Source organism: Bolinopsis microptera, chromosome 8 (assembly GCF_026151205.1).
Source record: "Bolinopsis microptera isolate Bmic1 chromosome 8, MBARI_Bmic_1.0, whole genome shotgun sequence".
NCBI lineage: Eukaryota > Metazoa > Ctenophora > Tentaculata > Lobata > Bolinopsidae > Bolinopsis > Bolinopsis microptera.
Window position 1 is genome coordinate 11083136 of NC_087079.1, and position 24688 is coordinate 11107823.

At 38.9% G+C, this 24688-nt stretch overlaps 4 protein-coding genes and 1 non-coding gene across 6 annotated transcripts in view; 1 reads left to right on the top strand and 4 right to left on the bottom strand.

Annotated features, from left to right (window-relative positions):
* The window catches only part of LOC134819637 (Golgi-specific brefeldin A-resistance guanine nucleotide exchange factor 1-like), a 391238-nt gene that overhangs the window by 184724 nt on the left and 181826 nt on the right, over nt 1–24688 (bottom strand). The window lies entirely within an intron of this gene.
* The window catches only part of LOC134819638 (oxysterol-binding protein-related protein 9-like), a 108838-nt gene that overhangs the window by 31714 nt on the left and 52436 nt on the right, over nt 1–24688 (bottom strand). The gene's annotated exons all lie outside the window — the stretch shown is intronic.
* On the top strand, nt 2873–2984 carry Trnal-caa (transfer RNA leucine (anticodon CAA)). The gene is made up of 2 exons: nt 2873–2910; nt 2939–2984. It is a non-coding gene; the product is annotated as a tRNA-Leu (tRNA).
* Nucleotides 3467–24688, bottom strand: part of LOC134819798 (kinesin-like protein KIF21A) — a 29416-nt gene continuing 8194 nt past the window's right edge. Inside the window, exons 5-28 of the mRNA XM_063829947.1 lie at nt 18633–18751; nt 18421–18511; nt 17540–17680; nt 17166–17384; nt 16058–16156; nt 15756–15924; nt 15021–15264; nt 13786–14914; nt 13368–13514; nt 13106–13181; nt 12785–12939; nt 12483–12596; nt 11743–11862; nt 10960–11113; nt 10398–10562; nt 9092–9169; nt 5599–5728; nt 5298–5412; nt 5027–5154; nt 4795–4909; nt 4482–4586; nt 4180–4350; nt 3839–3995; nt 3467–3711 (exon numbers count right to left, since the gene is read on the bottom strand). Of these exons, the coding sequence (XP_063686017.1) occupies nt 3602–3711; nt 3839–3995; nt 4180–4350; nt 4482–4586; nt 4795–4909; nt 5027–5154; nt 5298–5412; nt 5599–5728; nt 9092–9169; nt 10398–10562; nt 10960–11113; nt 11743–11862; nt 12483–12596; nt 12785–12939; nt 13106–13181; nt 13368–13514; nt 13786–14914; nt 15021–15264; nt 15756–15924; nt 16058–16156; nt 17166–17384; nt 17540–17680; nt 18421–18511; nt 18633–18751 (4251 nt within the window). The 3' untranslated portion in view covers nt 3467–3601. The remainder of the gene's footprint in view (nt 3712–3838; nt 3996–4179; nt 4351–4481; nt 4587–4794; nt 4910–5026; nt 5155–5297; nt 5413–5598; nt 5729–9091; nt 9170–10397; nt 10563–10959; nt 11114–11742; nt 11863–12482; nt 12597–12784; nt 12940–13105; nt 13182–13367; nt 13515–13785; nt 14915–15020; nt 15265–15755; nt 15925–16057; nt 16157–17165; nt 17385–17539; nt 17681–18420; nt 18512–18632; nt 18752–24688) is intronic.
* LOC134820248 (uncharacterized) lies at nt 5998–8385 on the bottom strand. Its single transcript, XM_063830475.1, has one exon. The coding sequence runs from the start codon at nt 8077–8079 to the stop codon at nt 6208–6210; it is 1872 nt and encodes a 623-aa protein (XP_063686545.1). The 5' UTR covers nt 8080–8385; the 3' UTR covers nt 5998–6207.

Here is a 24688-nt window from a genome sequence, read left to right on the forward strand (position 1 = left end):
ATTATCTGCCGTCAAAAGAAGCTTTCCGAGAATTTTTGACATTTCTTAGTTCTATTAATGCCCATTACGTCTGACCAACTTTTTCAAACTTTGCACGTGTCTTCAGGCCACTTTTTGCCACTTTTCACCACCTTTCTTGTTTGTCAAATATCTTCAGTTATGAACAACGTAGAAATGTTTGGGATTAGTCAAGGGGGTTAATCTTATCAAATTTTGATCGCCAAAGTGATCAAGTTTAACGAATCATGGAGAAAGAAGGTTTTCTGCCTTTTCAGGAAAACTTTAAAAAGATACTACATCAGCTCCAGTTACTACAAAATGCTGCAGCCGAAACTGTTACTGGAAAATATAAACACAACCATCTTCAGAATGACCTGATCAATCTTTGCTAGCAGTGACATAACGTTGCCTGTTGGCGCCCCCTTTTTGAGCCCCTCCCTAAAATTGAACAAATTAGATAATTTTAGAGGATATGCCGGTGAAATCTCTAAAAAAGTGTGTTCCTAGAGCAAAACGCACAGTTTTGCTAGCACCGTAGTTAAGTTTTTCAAAATTGTCCCACATTCAAACAACGATTTGGCGCCCCCTTAAGATGGGCCTTAGTTACACCATTGTTCACTAGTTGGATACAATGAAAAGGATTGCATTCAAAATCTTATTAATCTCACAAGTCCTTGCTAGGTTTGGCTCCAATTCATTATTTGTATAATTATCTCGATCAAAACCAATTCAGTATCAACCAATCACGATAAAGTATGGTGAAGATAAAATGTATGCACATAAAGAGTAACATTTTGAGAGATAAAGCACATGATAAACACAATTGGAATATTAAGTATGAGTGAGGACTCCATATCAATGAGGATACATGAAAACGTAGTTAATAATCAAGTTACAAATCGAAACGGTGATCAAATGGAGGCAGTGGGAGTTTTGAAATGCAACAATAATTACCAATAACACTATATAATTCTTAAAATACTTTTGTCGAAATATGACATTATTTGGTTAAGCGTTCGATTTTCAAAGTATGTTGTTGGGTGTAATATGCGAAAATATGCGCGGTATAAACTAAACGTTTAGTTTCATTTTAAATCATTTTGCGGCCATAAATATATATTTACTGGGCCGCACTCAGCCTGCCATTCCGCCTAATCTCTATTTATAAACATGATAGCCTGAGGTCCCCAGGTAAAAATATATTTAATACACTTAATTAATTACGATTTTTATTTACCACATTTGCCAATAATCGATAACCAAAGTGCCATCATGTGTTTAGGTTTATAACATACCCAGCAAAACTTATTGGCTGGTAGTGTTACTAGAAGTGGTTTAATCCATAATCTAAACAGACGAGCGTGCTAAATCACTCTACAGTCGATCTTCGAGATTGTTCTAAAAGGGTCCCCGACAGTTGAAACCAACTTCAATCGATGTATTTTTGGACGCTGATTCCGAATCCAGAATCACCCCATGACATAGGGTTAAAATGCTCCCCTGACGAGATATTGGCGAAAAACTGTCTTGATCACGTTGCACGTGATATGACCGTATAAGGAAGTTAGTATAATTTCTCGATAGGGTTAGGGTTTCAGCATATGCTTTTGTTAAGGATTTGGCTAGGGTTAGGGTTGGGATCAGATTACATGGTTAAATTTTCGAATAGTCGTTCAGGACCAGCTAGAGAAGGGGTTGAAAAAGTCACGTGACAGTCGAGTGTAGAGTGATTAATCATCATCCCTAAACAGACGGCTTGAGCTCGCGCGCGCCATTGAGCTTCATTTGCACGCGTGGCACATTCCAATGTCCAAGCAGCTAGCACGTGACACGATTCAGCCAATCAGAGTACAGAAATCTGCAAAGTTGCAAACTTTTAATCGGTCCAAAATGACACTTTTCTGGAGATTTTAGAATAACTCAAAATCTACGTTGTTTTAAATTTCCCTCTGGTATGAGGGTTGGAGGACTTCGCCGCTTCGATGCGCCGCGCAAACTAGCATTGATCTTGCTTCGTCGATATCGATGGATTGACATCGTCAATCAAGTGACAAGTATGACATATGAGGGAAACGTTATTTTTACAAGGCGAACATTTCCCCAAAAAACGGAAATCGCTATTTGGTATTTCTTTTACGTTTAAAATTTTACTGGGCCGCGCTCAGCCCATGTCATTCCGCCGAATCTCTAATGTTTATGAATCTCTATATGTTTATGAACATAATAGCCTGAGGTCCCCAAATACTTGAAGTTAGGCCAATAGGCCCTGGCGCCTGCAGGTAATAACATACCAAGGTGCGCGCGCCGTAAGCGCCGAGCTGAGTCATGCATGGACTCTTCGCACTTCGACGGTCTTACAATACAATTAATTGGAACAAATATTTTACGAGTATTACTCGTTTGGAGGACTTCGCCGCTTCGACGCGCCGCGCGAACTAGCTTACCTGGGACCCCAAGCTATTATGTTCATAAACATTAATAATAAAGATTTGGCGGAATGACAGGCTGAGCGCGGCCCAGTAAGAACTAGCATTCTCCGTCGTCGATTCTCCGTCGTCGATTCTCCGTCGTCGATTCTCCGTCGTCGTCGATCGTTGCTCTGCTTCGCAGAGCAACGATCTCGACGGATTGACACCGTCAATCAAATCACTCGTTAACAGATTAATATAAAGCATCCTACTGCGGAGGGGTGCATGTTATTGTTGTAGCATTGTTTGGCATGATGATCTTATATGTTAATATTATAATGTTATCGCTACACGAAATTCAATACAGCTACTCATAACTCACATGGCCATCGTATTGTTGTTACGGTGAAGTGACGAGGCTTTATTCAATGTTATATAGAGAGTAAGAATGCACATAATAATATGTCAGGATGGCCGAGTGGTCTAAGGCGCCAGACTCAAGAGTAATCTTGCATTCGTACGAATGAGCATTCTGGTCCACGAATGTGGGCGTGGGTTCAAATCCCACTTCTGACACTTTTGCTGGTTAAACACTCAATTCTCAAAGCAGGTGCTACCTCATACGTCATGCAAAATGAGTCTGCTTTTCTATTCTTAATTGAACGAGCACGCTCATTTGATTACGAACTTTTTCGATTTTGGAAAATAAAAAATAAACACTTTATTCATTTCAAATCAACATTTGAACATATCTCAGGCTCGAACCAATGTCAGAAATATGAAATAACAAGACATTCCTAACTCCATTTAACCCTAAATATTTAAACGGTATCTTTTCGAGAACACAAAGATTCAATTTTTCTAAAAATGCTGGAACTTCTGTACAAATTTCTAACTATAAAACAGTGTTTCATATTGTGATAAAGTACTAACATGCATTATTTTTCTCACAGTTTATTCATACTCTTTAAATTTTGTCATATAAATTGTATTAGGAATGTTTTCTTCTTTAAATATTCAAAACTTTACGAAAATAACAATTCAACCCTGAAGCCAAACTGAGGATTCACCTCATTTTTCATTGCACAGCAATGTTTTTCTCCTCTCAAAACATTTCAAACATATGTAACAGCAAAAAAACTCGTTCACTCAGTCAACTTTTATAATCTCAAACTTCCAACCTACACACAGTTTCATTTTATAGACCAGACTTTAACGGTGGTGTCCCCAGAAGCTGTATAAAGATGATTGTTGTGGTATGCGATGTCTTGAATAGATGATCCGGGATGTGCGTTTATCTCGACTGAAAAGGATTTTAAATTTATATCAGTATAGTCGGAAATGCAGAGTGAGAAATTCCTAACAATATCAGAAATATACGATAAAAGAGAATTATTATAAAAATATCAGGCAGGTGATTAGAAACCAACCGATTAAACTCTTGCTCTGATCAGTCTTGGCGGCAGCTCCAAAGCCCACTTCGTTCCAAAGTTTGAGAGTACCGTTTCTGCTGGCACTGGCGAGGGCTGATAGTGTTGGGACGTAGGCCAGAGCTTGGACTCTGTCTTTGTGTGCTGGTCTCTGGGCCTGGGGAAGAGGAACATTGTGAGTAGAGGGGTGGGTGGTACCTTATATTGTGGCTTAATGTATCTTTTAACAGATCTGTAACCAGAGTTCTAACGTTACCACTTTATACGAAACTAAGTCTCAGGGAGAGTTGAACTTGGGACTTTGTTTCAATCGCAATACCCTTGCAGAGGGTGCAACTTACCCCCTTCTCCTTCCTAGTTTGGAGATGCCACTTCTTGATGGTGGCGTCTCTGGAGCCGCTATAAAGATGTTCATTCCCCCAAACAATACTCTCGATCCCGTCAAAGTGGGGCGGGTTGAGGGTCGCAGTGGGTACTCGGGCGGATACAATACCATCTGTAGCATCGTAGATCTGACAGAGTTATTAGTTAATTGATTAATTAATTATAATTGATCGGTAAAACTATTGTCATTTATATAACGTTTTGTAAATGAATAAGTTGTTTCAATATTCACTTGTATATAAACTCTCTAAGTACAAACCTTGCAAAAGTGGTCCCGTGACCCTGTGATAATGTACTTCTTATCGTTTATAGCCACGTGTTCAAGACACATCACGTGTCCACTATGTCCGTGTAAAACACCAGCCTGTTATATAACAGGTTACAGGAGTAAGGTACAAAATAGAGCTGGAGTCAACTGCTATTTAGTAGCAGTTGGTCGGCACGAAGTCAGGCTATATATCCGCGTCCGTGTTTATAAGTTTTATATACCTTGAAAACTGTTTGCAATTGATACTTAATTTCTGAGTTAAAGAATTTCTCGATACAATTCTAAAATTGGCGAAGGAACTTACAGCAGTCCACTGTTTGACGTTCCAGCTCCTTACTGAGATGCCAGTACTAAAGTAGATGAACTCTGAGCCAGCTGGATACAGCAGGGCGGAGGGGAACTCTGCTAAGGTTGTCGACCTGACGGGGACAATATTTTATGTTTCTGTTCGCATGTTATTGTTATAGCTTTATGTAAGCTTCTTAATTCTACACAATTAGTTAATTAATCAATTAAATGATTGAGGCACAGTTTACCTGCAAGTCGAAGGGTCTGTTCTGATATCCCAAGCTTTGAGGGCCTGGCTGGTAAGGGCGAAGACGACTGATTGCTCCTGGTTGAAGACGACTTTCTTTACTTGGTCCGGGAAAACTGCTCGTTGCGCCTGTAAACGGAAAACAGTTACTGTCAAAATATTGATAAGTTTAAGATATAACACAAATTGAAATGGTGAAACAGCTTCAATTAAAGACGACGCTCATTCAAAGTCAGATTGTACAGTAACGATTGTTAAAGTGAAAGTGAAACCTCTTTGTTGTCCGTTAAATCCCAGACTCGTATAGTACGATCACTGCTTCCAGTAACCATTATCTTCCCATGGACTGACACTGACTGTACGCTGTGCGTGTGCCCTTTAGCCATACTGAAAATAAGGGGGTATTCACTCTTCAATAATGAATAAAAATGTTTTCTTTGGATACTGTTTGTTGAACAACTTCCCGTTTGTATAAAACAGTATCATGGTCAAATCGGATTTCCTATCTCCGATTGAATTTTCCATACACCAAACCTCTGAATAACATCCCAATGACCAGCAATGTAACAGTACCTGACACAAGTTATGCGCTCAGAATCAGTAGTGGGGGGAGATAAGGGAACTATCTGACCCTCAGGGTGTGGTTCGTCAGGGTGACTGTGTAGTCTATCAAACACATTCTCAGCTGTAGCCGCGGGAGACCCTGTGGAGTGTGGAGTTAACAACTTATTTTGTTGCGTTATTTTAATTTTAACTTGTTCTGGTTGGAGAATTAACTTTGTTTGAAATACATTTTATTGGAATTTATTTCTGAAGCAGCTGGATTTTACAGGCCGTTCTTTAATATTACGGGAAAAGGATGCGCGTAAGATTGAGACAATATGATCAACAATGATAAATTAGACTCAAATCCTTCGTTAACTTTGCTCTTACTGTAGAATATATTGAAAAATAAAACGATGCACAAATATTCAAGAATGAGTAATGCTATTTTACAGTTTATATTACAGTATCTATACGTATAAATGTAACAAAAGAAAAAATACAGCAATTAGAGCAAATTCACGAATACAAAGAAAGTAATGAATAACAGCAAAGACCGTAAAAAAAACAAAAACAAGATAAACTAAAATACCAACAAGAAAAACTACTACATCACAACTACTAGATACAACAACTAGATCACAACGCTAACAAAACATCAAAGAGCAGCTCATCAGCCCAGTTCAGCAACCTCCTACACGACCCCCAGAACACTGTATTATCCACAACACGAGGCCTGCCCAGCCAACTCAGCGGGAAACTCCACGTCTGGGACTTGTCGCGCGCAATAAAGTGCATGTTGTCAGCGCGGATCCTGTCGTGGTAATGTACCACCGTATCAGAGTAACTCTCAGGGTCATTACAGAGCTGTAGACTCACGTAACCGTCTTCAGAGGTGATCACAGCTAAAACAAACCCGCACTTCCCAGGTTCATCGCATTTCTCTAACCCCTTATTTTCGTATTGGAATGCTAGTTTCCCTTTTTCTAGGAAAAGGGAACGAAGGCTCACGTAGTGACTTTTTTCAACCATCACCGCGAACTCCAGTCCAAGTTCTGATTCTCCACAGATAGCGTTACTTGCACTCTTCAAACCGTCGAATAACTGCTCTGAATAAATTGAATTGTGGCGAAAGTTCGCGTATATGGCGAATACAGCTCGCCATCGACGAGCCTGTTTTATTTTCCTGATCTTTTCCATTAACTCAGGAGAGAATTTGATTTTCTTGTCCTTGTTCACTGCTATCCACGTCCACAACCCTTCAAGAAACATCAACATATTAGTGACCTGCTGGGAGCCCCCCAACCAGTCCACTAGCTCATCAAACGTCTGGTCAAAGTTAAGGGTTTGAAAAAGGTTAGGTATAACCCTCTGTGAAGATATTATGACGTTTTTACACAGATCTTCACTTTGTTCAATGCTAATAGCGGTGGTCAGGGACGGTCTGTGATCTGCTAGCATGTGCCTGATCGGTGTAGTTGGGTATCTATCTTCCTCACCGTCTACATTGTACGATCTCACTGCTTGCTTTGAAGATTTTCTGAGAACCTGGAAAAGCCAGGCCAGATCTGTCTGTGATCCTGCCGCACAGCTCTGGAGAACGTCAAACAAGTGCTCGAATAATTCCGAGTGGTATTTTTGACAGAGAGAAAGATCACAGTTCTGTAGGAAGTACCGGCAGTTTGGTTGTATCCCGTCTACCTCTTCTTTGCTTTCTGCTTTATTGGGCTGCTGTTTATCAACCTTGCGTTCTTTTGTGTCCAGTGCTGTCCCTAAAGGGTCAAGTGCAGCGTTTTTACACTGAGCGAGCGCCTCTTTTAAAGGTGTTGATGCAGCTTTCTTAGATTTTACTGCTTTTGTGATGGCTTCCTTTGTAGTAGTTTTAGCTGGTCTTGGCAAAGTTGCAGATCTAGTTGTCTTAGTATCTTTTGGCTTGGCTACTGCTGCTTTGGGCACAGGCTCAGATACAGTTGATGACCTTCTACCCTCCTTATATTCAGCTCCATTGAACACTTTTCTAACCTCTTTAGGTTTGGCCACCACGTCGTTTTGCTGCGTTCCCGTAACTTGAGTTTGTATACTCGCATCCTTCATTATAGTATCATTCTCTTTCACTTTCTTACCAGTCTCCTTTACTTTTGTGTCAGTCTGAGCAATCACTTCAGTTTTGAAAGCTAAATGTTCAGTCAACTGTGTGACGAGAGGTTGAACTATGAGATCAACTTCATTTCCAGCTAGCTCTATAATCAGATCCAGCTGATGTTTTGACAAATCACTCAGATTGTACAAATACTGCTTTATGAACTGTCGCTTCCAGTTCAAAGCTGCAATCTTTTTAAACATGATCTGAACAAGCTGCCGAGATTTAAGTTGGGACACCGCGAAAGCTGCTTCCTCGAATATAAACAGCAGATCAGTAAAGGAGGGTGACCGGATAGTATCAGTGATGTTAGAGAAATGTTGAACACACCTGGTCCCCAACCACCCATTTTCCCTTAACTTTGTGGCCATCTGTTAATTTTCCCCCCAAAATGTGTCGGGAGATTTGTGGGGGGTTTGCTCCCTGTGTTACGCTGCGCATCTACAAAATACCTCACAGCTTCCTCACTGAAATCCTCCATGTCAAGACTGGTTGAGGTGAAGTGTTGTGGTCATGCGGTTTATTACCGGGACTGTTGAAGGATAGTATCACGGAACTAGCAAGAACTGTAGCCTCGTCCTCTGCTTTGAGTTCCAGGGTGCTGTGGGTGGGGGAGGACAGGAGCTGGATCCCGAAATTCATGGGGACTGATACTAGCGGGATCATGTCAACACTGTTTATCTATTGGAGTATCAGAATGTGAACTTTTACGTGGTAAAATTATACAAGAATTGGAAGTTTACTAGCGTTATATAAGAATTATAAATGATTGGAAATGAAAGAAAAAATAACGAATAATGAATAATATGCTAATGAACAATTTGATAACAAGATCGCTTAAACAGTAAACAAACGTATAAACTACAAGAAGATACTATGTACTAATGACGAGGATCAATCGGTAGAGTAACAGTAGATAGTGTAGATAGTGTGGTGTCATACATCTTAATCAGACCACTATATCTCTGTATCATATTACTACAGAAGATATGGGTTCTGGGAATTAGAATGCAGCGAAGGGCTCTGATTGGTTGGTTTATGTCATGTGATTAGATTACAGCTCTCTGATTGGATAATTAGAAGCCAGCGAAGAGCAGGGTTTGAGGCTTGTGCCGCCCGTAACGACCTACTTCAGACCAATTGCCTCATTACCTGATAAACACATAACAATCATCTCTAATGCATGTGTAACGTTGTGATGTTCACCTCAATGCTAGATATTAGTACAATTTACATGTCACATGACCAACTGATCAAAGGGGTTGCGACAATTTGTAATTCCCCAGCTGTTCAAAATATTCTTTGACATGTTGGACTGCTTTATAATTATTGAAAGAAAGAAATAATTAATCTGTCAATAACATGATTGAAAAGTATCCAAACCTTCGTTCTTTCTCCTCAGCGAATCTCTGAGAGAACTAGAACGTCGTTCAATATTCGGCGAGTTTGTTGGGGATAGCTCTGAAACAAATAACGTGTTAGTCACGTCTTAATCACGTGTACGTGACTGGATAATAGTAGATAAAACATCACAGAGAGTTATGAACGTGTTTGTAATTCACTGCTAACAATAGTGGAACAAATTGGAACTGAATGTTGATTCGGCTATCATGTTTTTAGGAGCAACTGGAAATGACCAGGTAGACGAGGAATTAAAGGTAATGCCGTGTTTATGCTGAAAAAAGCAGTTTAATCACGTGACATGACAGTCTGCAGGGAGATTGCTAAAAGAGGAAGAAAATTTGTTGATGAAAATACAGTAGTAAATAGAATTGAGTGCTAAGATTAAAGAAAGGTACGGTTATTACGGGCAATATCAATTTTCGTAGAAAAATATTGTGACACGTTGACGTTTACAATTTCAACGTATATAACTATAAGATTCAAAAGAGCCAAACCGCTAAAGGGTGAGTCAGCCGGCGGCGTGCAACTATTTTCGATCCATACTGTGAAGGAATAAGGATAGAGGAGGCAAGCAATTTTCTTAATTCAAAAAGGCGGGGCTATAGCAAGTAGCTATTACAATAAGAGAATCAATTAAATAACTAATTAATTGATAGTTAGAAAATGAGATAATAGCGTTGTAAGGAGCAGTGCTGGGATTGAAGGATGCGGATACTCACTGAATGAACGGAAGCGATTAGCTGAACAAGAATTAGATGTTACTATGGTAATACGAGGATTGTACTAATTATCTAATTGACCAATTAGATGTCACAAATATCTGATCGCGATTAGCGCTCACAGTTACGCTTTAACAGCGCTTTAACAGTTACGATTAGTAGCAGCTTTTAACAGAAAGCAGCTGCAACGAATCAAACAATAATAGATAACTCAATAACTGCAACCATGGGGAGGTGGCGAGAATTTCATTTATGATTATAATTATATGCACCATGAATTTTCAGTTTTTAAGCAAAAATTAGCAAAATCCTCCCCGCGATTACCGTCATTTTCTATAGTCAATGAAATTTGTGTTATTTAAAAATCAAGGAATTGTTACAACTAACAATCGCTTAGACACGAGAGTTTACGAAACTTGTTTTGTTGAAACAAATCATTTTCAAGGAGAAACAGCTTAATAAAGGGGCGGTAGCAAGCGGCCTGATAACACGTGACTTCGACACTGCCAGCAAGCACGTGACTGCGCGCAGCAACAGACACGTGGTGTAGCCATGGTAACACTTACCATTCCGCAAGGTCTGTACTCGTGATGACTTGACCAAGTCACGTGATCCGTCTGATGACGTCACGATCACATGGGCTCCTCCACGGGAGGGAGTAGGGCTCGAGTCTACGTGTTTTTTCAGATAACGTTTGGTTGAGACTATCGCTTTTCGTTTGAGTCGTCTGTCTGTCGAAGCTCATGTCGTTAGACAATTATATGCTGTTTATTGTTAATGTGCTTTTTCGTGTTGTTATTGTGTTGTAATTTTTTATCAGGGGCCAGGGGGTAGTCAGAAAATGTCAGTTTCGTCGTCAAACATTAGAAATGTCTGATCAACAAGTCGTCAGAGTAAAAGACCTGTCCCGACAATTGCTGTATTTGTTCCAGTATTATCCCAACCTATGATGTGCTGCACAAGATCATTCATCGCTTCGATTATGATAAGGCGTTAAAACGCGTAAAATTCATTGGCTGACATTAGTTGGGAAAACCATGGATACGGGATTCACACTGTCACGTGACATATTCCAAAGTTTCGATACACCTTGAACCCCACCCTAAGTACCACTTCCCGTTAAAGTACCTGCACTGGTGACTGGAGTTGCCGGAGAGACCATGTCCGGTAGAGATCCGTTAGATCCGGAGCTCAGTTCTGTTGGAGTGCCAGTCCGGCGGCGGTTGTGGGGTTTCTCCTCCAACACAGCTGCTAGCCGTGTGTCGGTGACTGGGGGTGACGACTGGGAGGGAGGATTTGCTAGAGTTTTGTAGAACTATTTAGGTTTAACTGAAGCTTCAGCAAATATACTGTGTCAAGTTGTAAAGATAAAACAAGCATATTATGTATGATATTCAATTTGATCAAATCCTTATTGGCATGGTGTATTGAAAGATTAAATCAAGAAGATCGTGAAAACCGAAGTAAAGATTTACCAAAAATCAAACAGGAGAAATAACAAACAAAAGTAACGATTATCATTAAACCAACATCAAAACACAAACTCAGCCATTTTCAAATATTCATTATACTCCTCTATGTTAGTCAGGACATGGGATGAAGGAATTAGCTGTGTAAAAATGTTAGTTAAGTATTAAGATACTCAAATCGCTTTGCTATAGGTCATTTTTGTATACAATGTACATTTTAATATTTCCACAATCCTTATTATACTTCATCTTATATTATTTCTTTAATTGAAAATTGTACAACACCGGATGATCAATAATAACGGAGAAACCCCCTCTGCATTTGAGATAAAATATAGTTAAAACCACTCCAAATGTACGTAAAACACACTAAAATTAACACACAGAAAATCTAACTTTTAATGCACTCAAAATGCACTCAAAATGCACTCAACGACACTACCTTGTCTTTCTCAACGAAAAGAACTTTGTCTCCATTTGACAGGGTCACAGTCTCAACTTGACAAACCCAAAGAGCGAATATAATTACTAGGTATTGCAGCTGCTCAATTATCGTCCGCGTCTGGGACAAACTGGACATAAACTTTAGTGCTGCACAAACTTGTCTAGGACAAACTGTACACAAACTTGTCTAGGACAAACTGTTCACAAACTTGTCTAGGACAAACTGTACACAAACTTGTCTAGGACAAACTGTACACAAACTGTACACATACTATTCATTGTACACAAACTTGTCTATGACAAACCGTACGCAAACTGTACACAAACTTGTCTAGGACAAACTGTACACAAACTGTAATGCTAAACAGTGCACAAAAAACGTCTGTGGGACAAAGTGGACTTGAAACCGTTTTCATAACTCTAAGGCTATTGGGGAAATACTGCTTGGAATAGAACTCGAAGGTAGTAAAATTGTATATTACGTTTTGGGCGATTTCCTGAAAGCAACACGACAGCAAAAATTTAAATATTTAATGGCGAGGAAAGTCTTCTGTGTTGCTTCACTTTGGTTATAATGCATATTTCATATTTACTTAATTTCCAATATTTGCTCACGACAAAACCCCACTGATAGCACCACGTCACAAATGCCCCCGAGATAGCACTTTGCGAATTAGACCATTCTGAAGCCAAATTTTCGCCATATCCAGTAAACTTATCATAACAATAAAGACTTACCGAGGAGGGTTGAGGGAAGAACTTCCTCCCGGAAGTGCCACATAACATGGAGTAGGTTTTAGAGGGTGTCTGGAACATAGAGGCGTTAGAGAACTGTGCATCCACTAGATCGTCCTGGGAGAAGCAGGAGTTAGTCTTATTAGCATCATATTTTTGTTAAATCAAGACTTCATTTGGGGCGTTGAGCGGCCAATAGTATTGTTGATTTCATTCGAGTTCGATACAATTTTTTTCCTGGTATCGACAAAACAAATCATAAGTATCCACTAAAACTAAAAAGTTAAGTTCACATGACGACTCACGATTTCTCTACTATTATTGGCTTGTTCCTCCAATAACTTCTCCCTGTTATACTGATCCACAAGTTTCTGTTCTGTCTCCTCCAGAGCCTGTTTTAAAGACTTTACTGTCCCCTCTATCTCCTTTACTTTAGCGTTACTCTGTGCTACAGCCAGACCTGTATAATACAGTGGGTTAATATCAACATCGTGTGTGATGCAGAAAGAACAGACTAATCGTTCAATTAAAATTGTAAAGAACATACTGATAAGGGAATTTAAAACCTTATAATTATGATCTTTTAAATTAGCAGCTAAAAACAAGACCAATGCTGTTATAGTGACCTTTGTTGGTCGTGAAAGTGAGGAAATGTTCCAGAAGGTATTTGCAGTCGGATAACGAGCTACTGTCGATGATATCCTGAAATATATCCGTTAATAACCAATTATTAGAAACTCTTATAATAAGCCTTGGCTTGTTGCCCATGGAGAAATTTCATAGTCCCGGTAACGTCCACCGATCTAACATCAAAGCTCTCTGATTAGTAAGTTTTGACCACGTGACCAGAATACTGCTCTCTGAATGGCTAAGAGATTAGCTACTGACCTGAAGGTCTATAGTGTCACCACTCTCTCTTCCGTCCATCATCTGCACAATGTCGTTCTGATGTTCGTTTATATTATCCTGCAAATACTCCACCTGGGCACTCAGTCCCTCTATGTTCTCGTCTAACTCTTGCAATACTTCAGTGTTCTGAATTTTTAAATAAATATTAAAAAAGATTTATCAAATGATTATTTGGAAAAATAAATCTGAGGACGATATGTTTCGAGTGGAAGGAATCAGGTGTTAAGGAGATATGAAGTTCAAATGGTGACAGAGTTTCAAAAGCAAATACATTTGACTCAAATTTTCTCGCAATCTACTTAAACATAAAATACTTGAACACAAATCTGTTCAACATAAAGTATCAGAATAATCATTATCACATGATATGTTCTTGGAAAACCAAATTTCAACTTACAGGTTGTTTCTCCTTTAAGTGTTTGTCCTTATTCTTGATGAACCGATCCAGATCCTTCTCCAGCTTTTCCCTGTCCTTCACCAACCTGTCCATATCAGCCTCCATCTGTGCGACTGTGTGCTTCCGGATAATATTCTGACAAATCCTTTTCTCCAACTGGTTCCACCTTTGTCTTGCGGAGAAGGAAGAGTACTGGGATGATAATCGTCTGTTGTGACGTTCTTCGGCGGACTCTGCTAAGTTAGGTTGCTGGAGCATAGTTCTGGGTGCTGCTCGGCGGGCGTTCTTCTTCTTTATAGACATCGCGTTCTTCTGCTTTTTCATCATCTTGATTTCCTCTTGCTTTCGTTTAAGGACCATTTCTTTGGTTTTCTGTTCCATCTGTAATTTCTTGATGGTCGTAACCTGTTTCTGCTTGTCTCTCTGTAATTTGATGATTTCTTGTTGTTTCTTCAGTTCGAGTTTCTTGTTCCTGGCTGTGTCCTCCTTCAACTGTCTCATCAGTTTCACCTTGTTCTTCTTCATTTGTGTCAGCTCGGTCTGCATGTGTTTCAGATGTTTCTCATTGTCCTTATTTGTCTTGGCTAATCTGTCATGCTCACGTTGCGCGGATTTCAACCTCTTCATTTCCTGTTCCATATTCTTTAACTTCTTGGTATAATGATCGGATTTCGCTCTGATTTCATCCTTGTTATTTTTTCCATCTCCCTTCTTCTTGAGACTGTCCATGACCTTATCTCGCTCATCACTAGTGACTTGTATTTGATTATTCAGTAGATTCAGCTTCTCCTCATACTGTTGCTTCATTGCTAGAATCTTCTTCTGGCTCTTTTCCAGCTCTTCCACCAGCTTCTGCTTGATCGAGATTTCCTCGGCAAGATCTGCGAGGTTTTCTTCCATGCAGGTAATGTTCTCGTCCCTTGCCTTCTCATCTTCGTCTTCCTCAGAGTCCTTTTCTTCATTTTCTTCTTTTTCTTCGCCTCGTTCCATCTCATCATCTTCATCTATTTCTATAAAGTTATTTTCACAGTCCATTTCCTCCTCGCTATCATCATCAGCTTCGATAATGTTTTCCTTGTTTTCTTCCAATTTGGTCACTTCTAGATCTTTTATGTGCTCTAATTTTGACCTGCAGAAAAGCATAGTCAGAATGAATTCACCATAGTTTGTGATAAAGATAACATGAATAGATCTTCCAATAAGATCATAAAATAATAATTCAAATCAGGCCGTACCTCTTTGCCATAGTTTTCTCCAGATCGAACTTTGCCTCCTTGATCACTTCATCAATACTATCGTTCATCATGGTTGCACTGTTTAAGTTACCACCACCCATAGACATCCTGTTTGGAGGCGCGGTCCTTAAGCGGGGACTGCGGTAGTTCGCAGCGCTTTCCTGTTCAAGGAGCTGCGAGCGCAGATTCTCGATCTCTTTGATGTACCCTTGTACCATCTCTGTCATATCTGTTTCTCCTGATGCTGAAAATATTATTATTATTCAACAGAATCATACTAACAAAAGTGATTTAAAAGATTAAATACCTTAATGTGCTTATCGGGTGCTTATCTGTGCCCATAATACAAATTGTCCCAACATTTATTGCATGCAGCCATATCTTTCACCTCGTTCAATTCATTAAAGCTATTAATAAACATATTTATTACACCTAAATCACTTCCTAAAACAGATAACAAGTTCATTCTCGGTCTCCCTGCAAATAGTAGAATCTAAATATGTGTTTAAATATTTTATTTGTATGTTCAGTGTAGATGTGGGCCAAGCTATTATATTATACAATCAGTACATGTTTTGAACTTTCATTAGTTAGTTATATTGCATTGCCTTAGAGAGGAAAAACAGTTGAGGTATGGTAAATTGGTAGACATTGTAAAAGCCCGAAGTTTCACAACGAGATAATGATTCTCACTACATATATTATATACGAGCTTAGTTCCTTATTCTGACCAACCTGCGAAGTCAGCACAGAGGGCCTTGGCACGAAGCTCAGCGATAGCCTCATTCTTGCTATCCTGTGCCTCTGCCATGGACTTGATGCGGAGACGGAGCTTATCGTTCTCAGCACGCAACATCGTGTTCTCCGTGAACAGGTCGGAATGGTTTCCTTCTTCACCAGTCCTCTGGAAAAAGGAACAATTTTTAGACCTAAATAATAAATATACCAGCCGGCCAAAAATCATTTACATCTGTATTCTCACACTCTCGGAGTGGAGAGCAGTAAAATGCATCAATACCATCGCATTGTCTTATTACCTGTCCCATCTTGTATTCCATCAGTTCCTGCTGTAATCTCACGTTCTCTTCTCTTAAAGTATTGATGATTCTGCTGGTCTTGTCTTGGTTTACTACCACCTGTAACATTAATCTGTGTTAATTCTCTTTTACTCCTAAACCGGACCCCTTGTTTTTAGCTTTGATAAAATCCTTAAAATACACGAAGATAGGAAGGAAGTATAGTATACATTTCCTGTATCTTATAAGATTGTTTTATCTTGTATTTGCTTGATTAATTAGTAACTATATGAGATCTATTTGAGGCCCCACTACGTATTCGGAAACTCTTAGTAAATTATGTTGTCGTTGTAGTCGCTGCTCTAAAAACTGCTACCAATTATATAAGATACACTGGAACTACTGAAACTTATCAATCTGATCAAATTACAGACAATGTCCTTCAGAATGTATATCCTACACATGGATGTATATATATATCGAGTTAACAACAATTGTTTCCAAATCATCTCTCCGATCAAGTCACTTTACAATTTCCTCCAATTTCACACTCTCTATAGGATTGTTACTGTTACCGACTGTCCGGGATTGTTACTAAATCTGTCATCTCCCAGGCAACTGATATGCAGGTACCAACGGTGAACACTTTACAATTAACCAGCAAACCAGGGCTACAATGTGATTGTGTAAAATGATCCCAATATTACCAGAGGTCAGATGCCACCTTAACAACACGGTCTTGACACTAACGTGGTAATTTACTGTGGCCAGGTTGGTTACATCTTGTTTACTGATATATCAGAATAATCTCTATGTGGCCCAGGATATTGACTCTGTGGCACACCGTACAGAATAGGGTTTCTGGAATATTTCATATTTAATTATAATTTTCTTCGGCAAATCCAACAGCCACATGGCTTCTAAGTAACCGGTTAATTAAGGAAGCCGAAGGATCTTGCAAAGGCAACAACGTTAGTGTGTACCGGTTTTTTCCATGGCTTTGCTTCAAATGTAGCTCCTCATTAAGTGAGAAGTAAACGTCGACTATAACCTTATAAAGCAAGTAAATAGTACAGTGTCACATAGAAAATAGACAATAAAATGTATTACATAAACAACACCCACTGACCTTATTCTTTATATTCTTGGCTCTGTTAGCGTACTTCAGAGTGTTAAGAGTCTCCATGAAGTCCCTATCAGCCGGGCTAACACACGCCACCATTAGAGTCTGGGAGTTTCCACCCAGGCTGTCTTGTAACAGACGTGTCAGCTTGCTGTCTCGGTACGGCACGTGTGATACTTTCCGCTTCTCGTCGCCCAGCGCTGAGATCACGTTACCAAGTGCTAGCTGAGGGGTGGAAGGAGGGGTTAGTGATGATTTGAGGCAAACACAGTTAGACTGTGGTCACAAAGGTTTCATTACAATTCATCCATATTTGGACATCTAAACCGTTTGAAGATATCCAAGTTGAAATTTCCGGTTTGAATAATAAATACACTAACCAGTCCCCCGTTGATTGAGATACCCTCTTTAGCTCTGTCTCCGGTAGCACCCGTTCGTTTTAACCTTTCTGATCCAGCCAAATCAACAAACACCAACTTAGCGGTCAGATTCTCAAACTCTTGTGGCGGAGCTTCTTCGCCCTTTGAAATGTTCATTATTGAGTAAGTACTGATTGTTTTTGTGTATAATGTATATTTGAATCACAAATTTCCGGACATGTATTGCAATATTTGTTATGCATTATCCTGATACGGATAATTTGGACAGCCGTCAGCCGCGCCCGTCTCTTTAAAAATCAATGTAGGCTTCAGATCGGAGATTAAAAAGGATTCACTTTTTGTCGTCATACTCAGCGCAATGTCACGCCTTTAACAGTTGTATCCGCATATATTCAACGTCATTGACACACTGACGAAAAATCTGCTCGTGTCACATCGCATATTGTCAACACTTATTCGATTTTCCCGCCAAGCTAAATGAATTAAACTTTGGACTCTTATTTAAACATCATCTATGTATGAGCAAAAATATTGCTTGCTTGCTATCACAACTTCCAGAAGCCAATGTGCACACGAAAGTTACGCAAAACAATCTAATCTTAGATAAGGAAACGGTCACGTGACAATGAAATTAAATTCAAAAGATTTCTGAACAACAAGGACGGTGATCGCTCGCAATACAATAATTGCATCGCGCGTTACGCAAAGTTTGCGCGCGCCACTCTCAAGTTTCTCATCTTCGGTCGGACGTCAAGGACGGTTCCGAAATCTGAAGCCTAATTTTAGATCCTTATTCCAAAGAAGTCATGCTTCAAGGACATGTCAAAACTTGAACCGTCATATTATGTAATAGCTAATTCAGTCACAGTAAAAAGGAGTACCTCCACAGTTTCGACTTTAGCAACTCTGGTTTGATGTATTTTTAGATAAAACATGGCGTGTGACCTTGACGAGACTGCGTTCATCTCAGTACTGAAAAGACAGTGATTAAAAACTTAGAAACCTGACAAAAAAGTCAAAGGGCAACAATGTCACAAATCATGAGGAAAAGGAAATAGAGACCGGAAAAAGGAAGTAAAGTGAGTTTTGGTACCTGGCGGTAGTTCGGCACAAAGCCCCCTGTTTTAAACAGTTGAGAACTTCCTGGCTGTTGGCGACTGTTTGTGTCGAAATTCCGTCAACATATATCTCGCCGTTTGCATCTTCGTGTATCTGCGAGAGTCATATAATATATATATGAGCTTTATGACGAATTACAGTATTACAATAAAACGAACACTTTTAATAAAAATCTATAGGATAAATTTAACTGTTAAAATTGTTCTGCTCTGGCATGGATCCAAAGAAAAAACCTGAAAGGGGACCCCCCCAAATTCAAACAAAACAAAAAACCCCCCCCATTTTTTTTTAAATTTTAAAAGGGAAAAAAGTAAGCCCCCCAACCAAAACCTTTCCCCGAACCCCAATTTTTTTAAATTTAAAATGGGTCTGATAAAAAAAAAGGGGGGCTTAAATCCGTTTTTTTTTTTTTTCCCGGGGAACAAAAAAAAAACCCTTTAAAAGGTTTTGTTTTTGTTAGGGTTAGTGATTTGGAAATTTAAATTTTTTTTTAAATTTAAAAAAATTTTATTTTTAATGGGGGAATTTTTTTGGGAGTATTGTATGGGATTTAAATTTTTGGGAAGGGGGGGTTCCTGGGAAGTTTTTGGGAATTTTTTGGAATTTTCCCTCCCCGAGGTTTGGGGGAGGGAAAGGGGAAAAAGGGGAAAAAAAAAAAAAACCCAAAAAAAAACCCTTGGGGGTTTTAAAAGGGTTTAAAAATTTTTTGGTTATAAAAAAAAAACCCCTCCCTTCAAGAAAAAAAATTTTTTTTTTTTTTTTTTAAAAAAAAACCCCCAAAAAAAACCGGGTTTAAAATTACTTTTTGAAAATTAAAGGGAAAAAAAAAAATTTAAAAAATTTATCAATGTTTTTAAACTCCCCCCCTTTGGGTTTTTTACTTTTTTTTTTCCCCTTGGCCTTTTCCCCCAGGGGGAACAAAAAAAAAATTCCGGGGAATTTTCCCTCCATTTTTTTAACAGCTTCCCGGGGAAAACTGGTTCCCTTCCCAAAACCCTTGAAAACCCCCGGGTTGGGTTTTTTTTGGGGTTTTTCCCTTTTGGCTTCTTTTCCTCATTTTAAAAACCCTTGGGGGGCCCCCCCACGTTTTTTTAAGGGGGTTTCCCCGTGTTTTTTCACCCTTTTTCCAAAATAAAAAGCAATTTAACGGGCCCTCCCTTATAAATTTGGGGAAAATTTTTTTTTAAAAAATTTAAAAAATCCCTTCTTTTCCTTAAAACCCCCCAAAAAAACCCTTTATTTTTTAAAAAAATTTAAAAAATTAGGCCAACTTTTAAAGAATATTTTTGAAAAAAAAAAATTAAATTTGGGGGGAAAACCCACAAAACCCCCACCCCGTATAAAATTTAAGCGCCCCTTTTTTTAAAAAATAAAACCCCAATTTTTGGGGCCCGGGCCCAAAATCCCCCCCCCCCAAAAAGTTAAAAAATTTTTTTTACATATAAAAATTTCTTGGGGAAAATTTACGGGAAAATTTCCCCCCAAAAATTTTTTACAGGAGGGTTTTATTTTTTAAAAAACGATCCGGGGGGAAAATTTCCAAAAAATTTTTTTAAAAGGGGTCCAAAATTAAAAAGACCTAACCCGTTTCGTTTTTCAAATTTTTCCCCCCCCCCAAGGGCCCCCCTTTTGGGGAGGGGGTTTTTGAATTTTTTAATTTTAAAAAAATTTTTTTCCCAAAGCCCCCGGAAAAAATTTTTTTCCCCAAAAAATTTTTTCATTTAAAATTTTTTAGAATAAAAATTTGGGAAAAACCCAAAAAAAAAAAATGGGTTTCCCTTTCCCCCTGTTTAACCCCCCCAAAAACCAAACAAAGGGTTTTCCCTTAATGGGGGGTTCCCACCTTTAAATTTTTTGGGGTTTTTTCCCGGAAAAACCCGAAAATTTCCCCCTAACCAATTTTTCCCCCCCCGGGTTTTGGCCCCCACCCCAAATTTAAAAAATTTTGGTAAACCCCCAGCCAAATACAAATAACCATTTTCAGGGGTGTTTTTTGGGAAAAGGGGGGAACAAAAAGGGGCCTTTAACCCCCCTGGCCCCCAAAAAGGGGGGGGGGCCCAAAAGGCTAAAAAGGCTTTTTGATGAAATCCCCCAAAAGAAAAGAAAAATTTTTTTGGGTTTTTCCTTTATATTCCCAAAAAATTCCCCAAATTTGGGGCCCCAATTTTTAAAAAAATTTAAAAAGGGAAAAATAAAGAAGCCCCGGAAAATTTAAGGAAAAATTGGGGGAATTTTTAAAAAAATTTACAAAAAAGCCCCAGGGGGGGGAACGGGGGGGTTTAAAAAATTTTCTTTTTTTCGGGAAATTCCCTCCCCAGAAACATATCTTTTTTTTTCAAAACCTCAAATTTAAAATGTTTTTTTTTTAAAAAAAAAGGTTTTACGGGAAAAAAAAAAAGTCCCTATTGCAAGGGGAAACCCTTACTTTTTTGGGTTTTTAAACCCAAATTGTTTCCCCCCCCGGGCCCAGGGTGGTTTTTAAAAAACCCTCCCCCTTGTTTGCTCTCTGAAAAAAACCACTCGCCCCAAAACTCCCTTTTTCCCCATGGGTTTTAAAAATTTTCCTTCCCCCTTTAAACCCCGGGTTTTTCCCCTTTTTAACGCGAGGTTTAAAGGGTTTTTTAAAACCCCATCAAAAACAACTGGGGTTTAAATTAGTTTAAATTTAAGGGAAATTTGGGGGGGGGGGAACCAACTTTTAAATTTAAATTTTTTTTTTAAAAAAAATTAAATTTTTTTGGCAATTTTTGTTTTAGGGTTTCCCCAAATTTCCCTAAGCTTCAAAAAATAAAATTTTCCAAAAACCCCAAAGAAAAAACCCCAAAACCTCTTTATCTTTTTTTGTTTTTCCCAAAAATTTTTCCTTTTTTTCAAAAAATTAATTTTTTGGGGGAATGTAATCCAGTTTTCCCAGCCCCCAGCAAAAAACCATTTGGGAAAGGGCCCAGAAAAGAAAGGGGGATCACCCTTTTTAAATTTTGGTTTGGGCGTGGGAAACACCCCCCAACCCCCAAAACCCTTTCACACCCCCGCAAAAACCTAAAAAATAAAAAACCTTTTGCTAAATTTTTAAAGGGGAAATTCACACGGGGCCTATTTTTCCCATATCCCCCCAAACGGGAAAACCAAAAAAAAGGGCCCGGGCCCCCGGGCACCCCCCCTTTTTCCCACTGGGGTTTACAGGGGGACAAGCCCAAAAACAAAAAACCTTTAACTTGGTTTGGGGCCCCTCCCAAGGGGGGCCAAAAAAAAACCCTGGGGGCCCCCTTCCCCCCCTAGTTTTTTTTATTGAAAAAAAGGCCCCTGGATTTTTACACGCCCTTTCCAGGCTTTTGTAAGAAAAACCTTGAAAAATTTTAACGGGACCACGGGGGAATAACACACAACCCGGGGTTTAAAACAGAAACCCCCCAAACCACAGCCCCGCCCCTGCCCCCCATTTTGGGTTCCCCAAATTTTAAATCAAATTTTGGGTTTTTCCAATTTTTCCGGTAAAAAAAGGGGAAATTAAATTGAATTTATTTGGGTTTCCCAAAATCCCCCCAAAACCCCACCAAAATTTTTCCCGGGGCCAAAAAACGGGAAGGGTTTTTAAACCCGAAATCCCCCAAACCCTTAACCCCCCAAAATTCCAAAAACAAACCCCGGAAAAACCCCTAGCCGGCAAAAAAAAAGGGGAAGGGAATGGGGGGTTTCCCAAATAATATCCCAAACTTTTAATATTAAACCCAAAAAAATATTTTAAAAAAGGGGAGGGGAATAAATTTTTGGGGCCCCCTTTTAAAACAAATACGGGTAAATTTTTTACTTTTTCCCTTTAAACCCCATTTTATTTTTTTCCCCAAAAATTTGGGGAAAAAACACTACTTTTAAAAAAGGGAAAACCACCCCCCCTATTTTTTAAAGGGGTTACAAAATGTACAAAGGGCCCCCAAAATTGGGAAAAACCGGGGGGGAAATTTTTAAAAGGGGGGAAGTTGGGGTTTTTTTTACAGTAAAAAAATTTTATTGTTTTTGGGTAGTAGGGGGGCCCGGATTAAAGGGGGGGGAACGCCCCCCAAGGGTTTTTTTTTTTAATTTTTAAAACCTTTTAAAGGGGGCGGGGGGGGGGGGGGGGAATTTAAACCCCAAAAAAAAATTTTTTTTATGGGGGGGCCCCCTGGGGCCCTACCCAAAAATTTAAAAAAAGGGCCAAAAAAGGGCCCCCGGGCAAAATAAAAACAAAAATTATTAAAAAACATAAAAATTTCAAAAATAAAAACCCCCCCCACCACCCCTTTAGAATTCCCCCAACCCGGAGGGAATAGGGACTGAAAAAAAACCCAAAAAATTTTTCCAAATTTTTCCTTTTTTTTAACCCTTTGGCCCGAGGGAATTTGCCCCAATTTTACAGCGGGTTTGGATTTTGGGGTTTCCCAAAGGAAAAATTAGACCCCCCACTTAAAAAACGGTGTTTAATTTTGCTTCCCGTGTAAAAAATTGGGTTGGAAAGCCCCAATAAAAATTTTTTTAAAAAACTAAGCATTTTTGTTTAAAAAGTTTTAGCTTTTCCAAATTCTTTAGGGGCGCCCCAGAAACCCCCCAAAAAAGGCAATCGGGGGGAAGGGGGGCTTTTGGGGCCCCAAACCAAAAAAGGGGGCCCGGTTTTGAAAATTTTAAAATTTCCCCCTCACTAATAAAACCCCCCTTTTCCCCCTTTTTCCCCCCCCCATATTTTCCCAAAAATTTTTTTTTTATTTGGGATTTAAGAAAAAAAATCAGTGTAGTCCCGGAAAAATAATTAAAATTTTGGGGGTTTTTTTTATTTAATTTTGGAAGGGGTTTAAAGGGCCTTGGAAAAAATTTCCAAACCCCCGGGGGGGCCCCCCTTTGATACACCCCCCGCCGAAAAAATTTTTTTCTTCCCACTAAAAACAAAAACCCTAAAAATCTTTTTTGGGGGGCCCCCCATATTTTTCCCAAGTAAAAAACATTTTTCATTTATTTTCCCTTTTGGTTCTTTAACCCCCTTAACTTTGCCCCCCGTAAAAGGCTGGGTTTTTAATTTTTAAAGAAAAACTTTTTATTTAAAAAATTCTAGCCTTTTTCCCTAAAAAAACCTGGTTTAAGTGGAAAAATTGGTTTTTTCCCAAAAAAAAAGTTTGGGTAATTTTGGGGTTATTTTTAAAATTTAAGGGTTTAAAAAAATTTTGGGTGGTTTTTTTTTTGGGCGGGCCCCAAATTTAAAAAATTTTGTTACCCCCCCCAAAAACCCAAAAAAAAACTTTTAATTTTTTACTACATTTTTAAAAAGGTTTGTAAAAAAGAAAAAATTAAATTTAGTTTTTTAAACAAAAAGGGGGTTTTAAAGGGGGTGGGTTTTTCCGGGGAAAAAAAAAAGGGTTTAAAACCATTAAACCCCACATAAATTTTTTAAAGGCTTTTCATATATCAGGGGTTTTTTTTTTTTCCAAAATTTGGGGAAAGGGAACTTTTTCCCTTATAAAAAAGGGTTTGGGCCGCAGGGGAGGGGGAACAAGTTTAAAAAACGTAAATTTAAAACGTTTTCCCCCCAAAAAAAATAAAAAATTTAAATTTAAATTTTTTAAAAATTTGTTTTTTTAAATTTGGGGGAAAATGTTTTTTAAGGGCCGATATTTGGGCGGGGAAGGGGGGGAACTTTTTGAAAGGGACCCCCCCCACAAAAAAAACCGGAAAGGGGGTTTTATAAAACCCAAAAAGGGAAACCAAAAAATTTCTTAAAAAACCGGGAAAAGAAAAAAAATTTTTGGGAAAAAGGTCACAAAATTAACCCCTTAAATTTAAAATTTCCTTTTTAAATGGGGGGGGGTTTTAAAAATGTCCCTAAAAGGGGCTTTTGGGGGGTTTTGTTTAAGCCGGGGAGTTTTTAATGGGAGAAAGGGGGGATTTGGGGATTAAGCCCCAGGGGGTTTTAGGGGGGCCCTTTTTTAAGACCCGATGGGAAAAAAAAAACCCCCAAGGGTTCTTGAATTTTTTTTTTTTTTTTGGGAACCCTTTCCCCCCTTCTTT

Coding starts and splice junctions, on each gene's coding strand:
- LOC134820248 (XM_063830475.1), bottom strand. CDS start 8,079: ATGGCCACAAAGTTAAGGGAAAATGGGTGGTTGGGGACCAGGTGTGTT.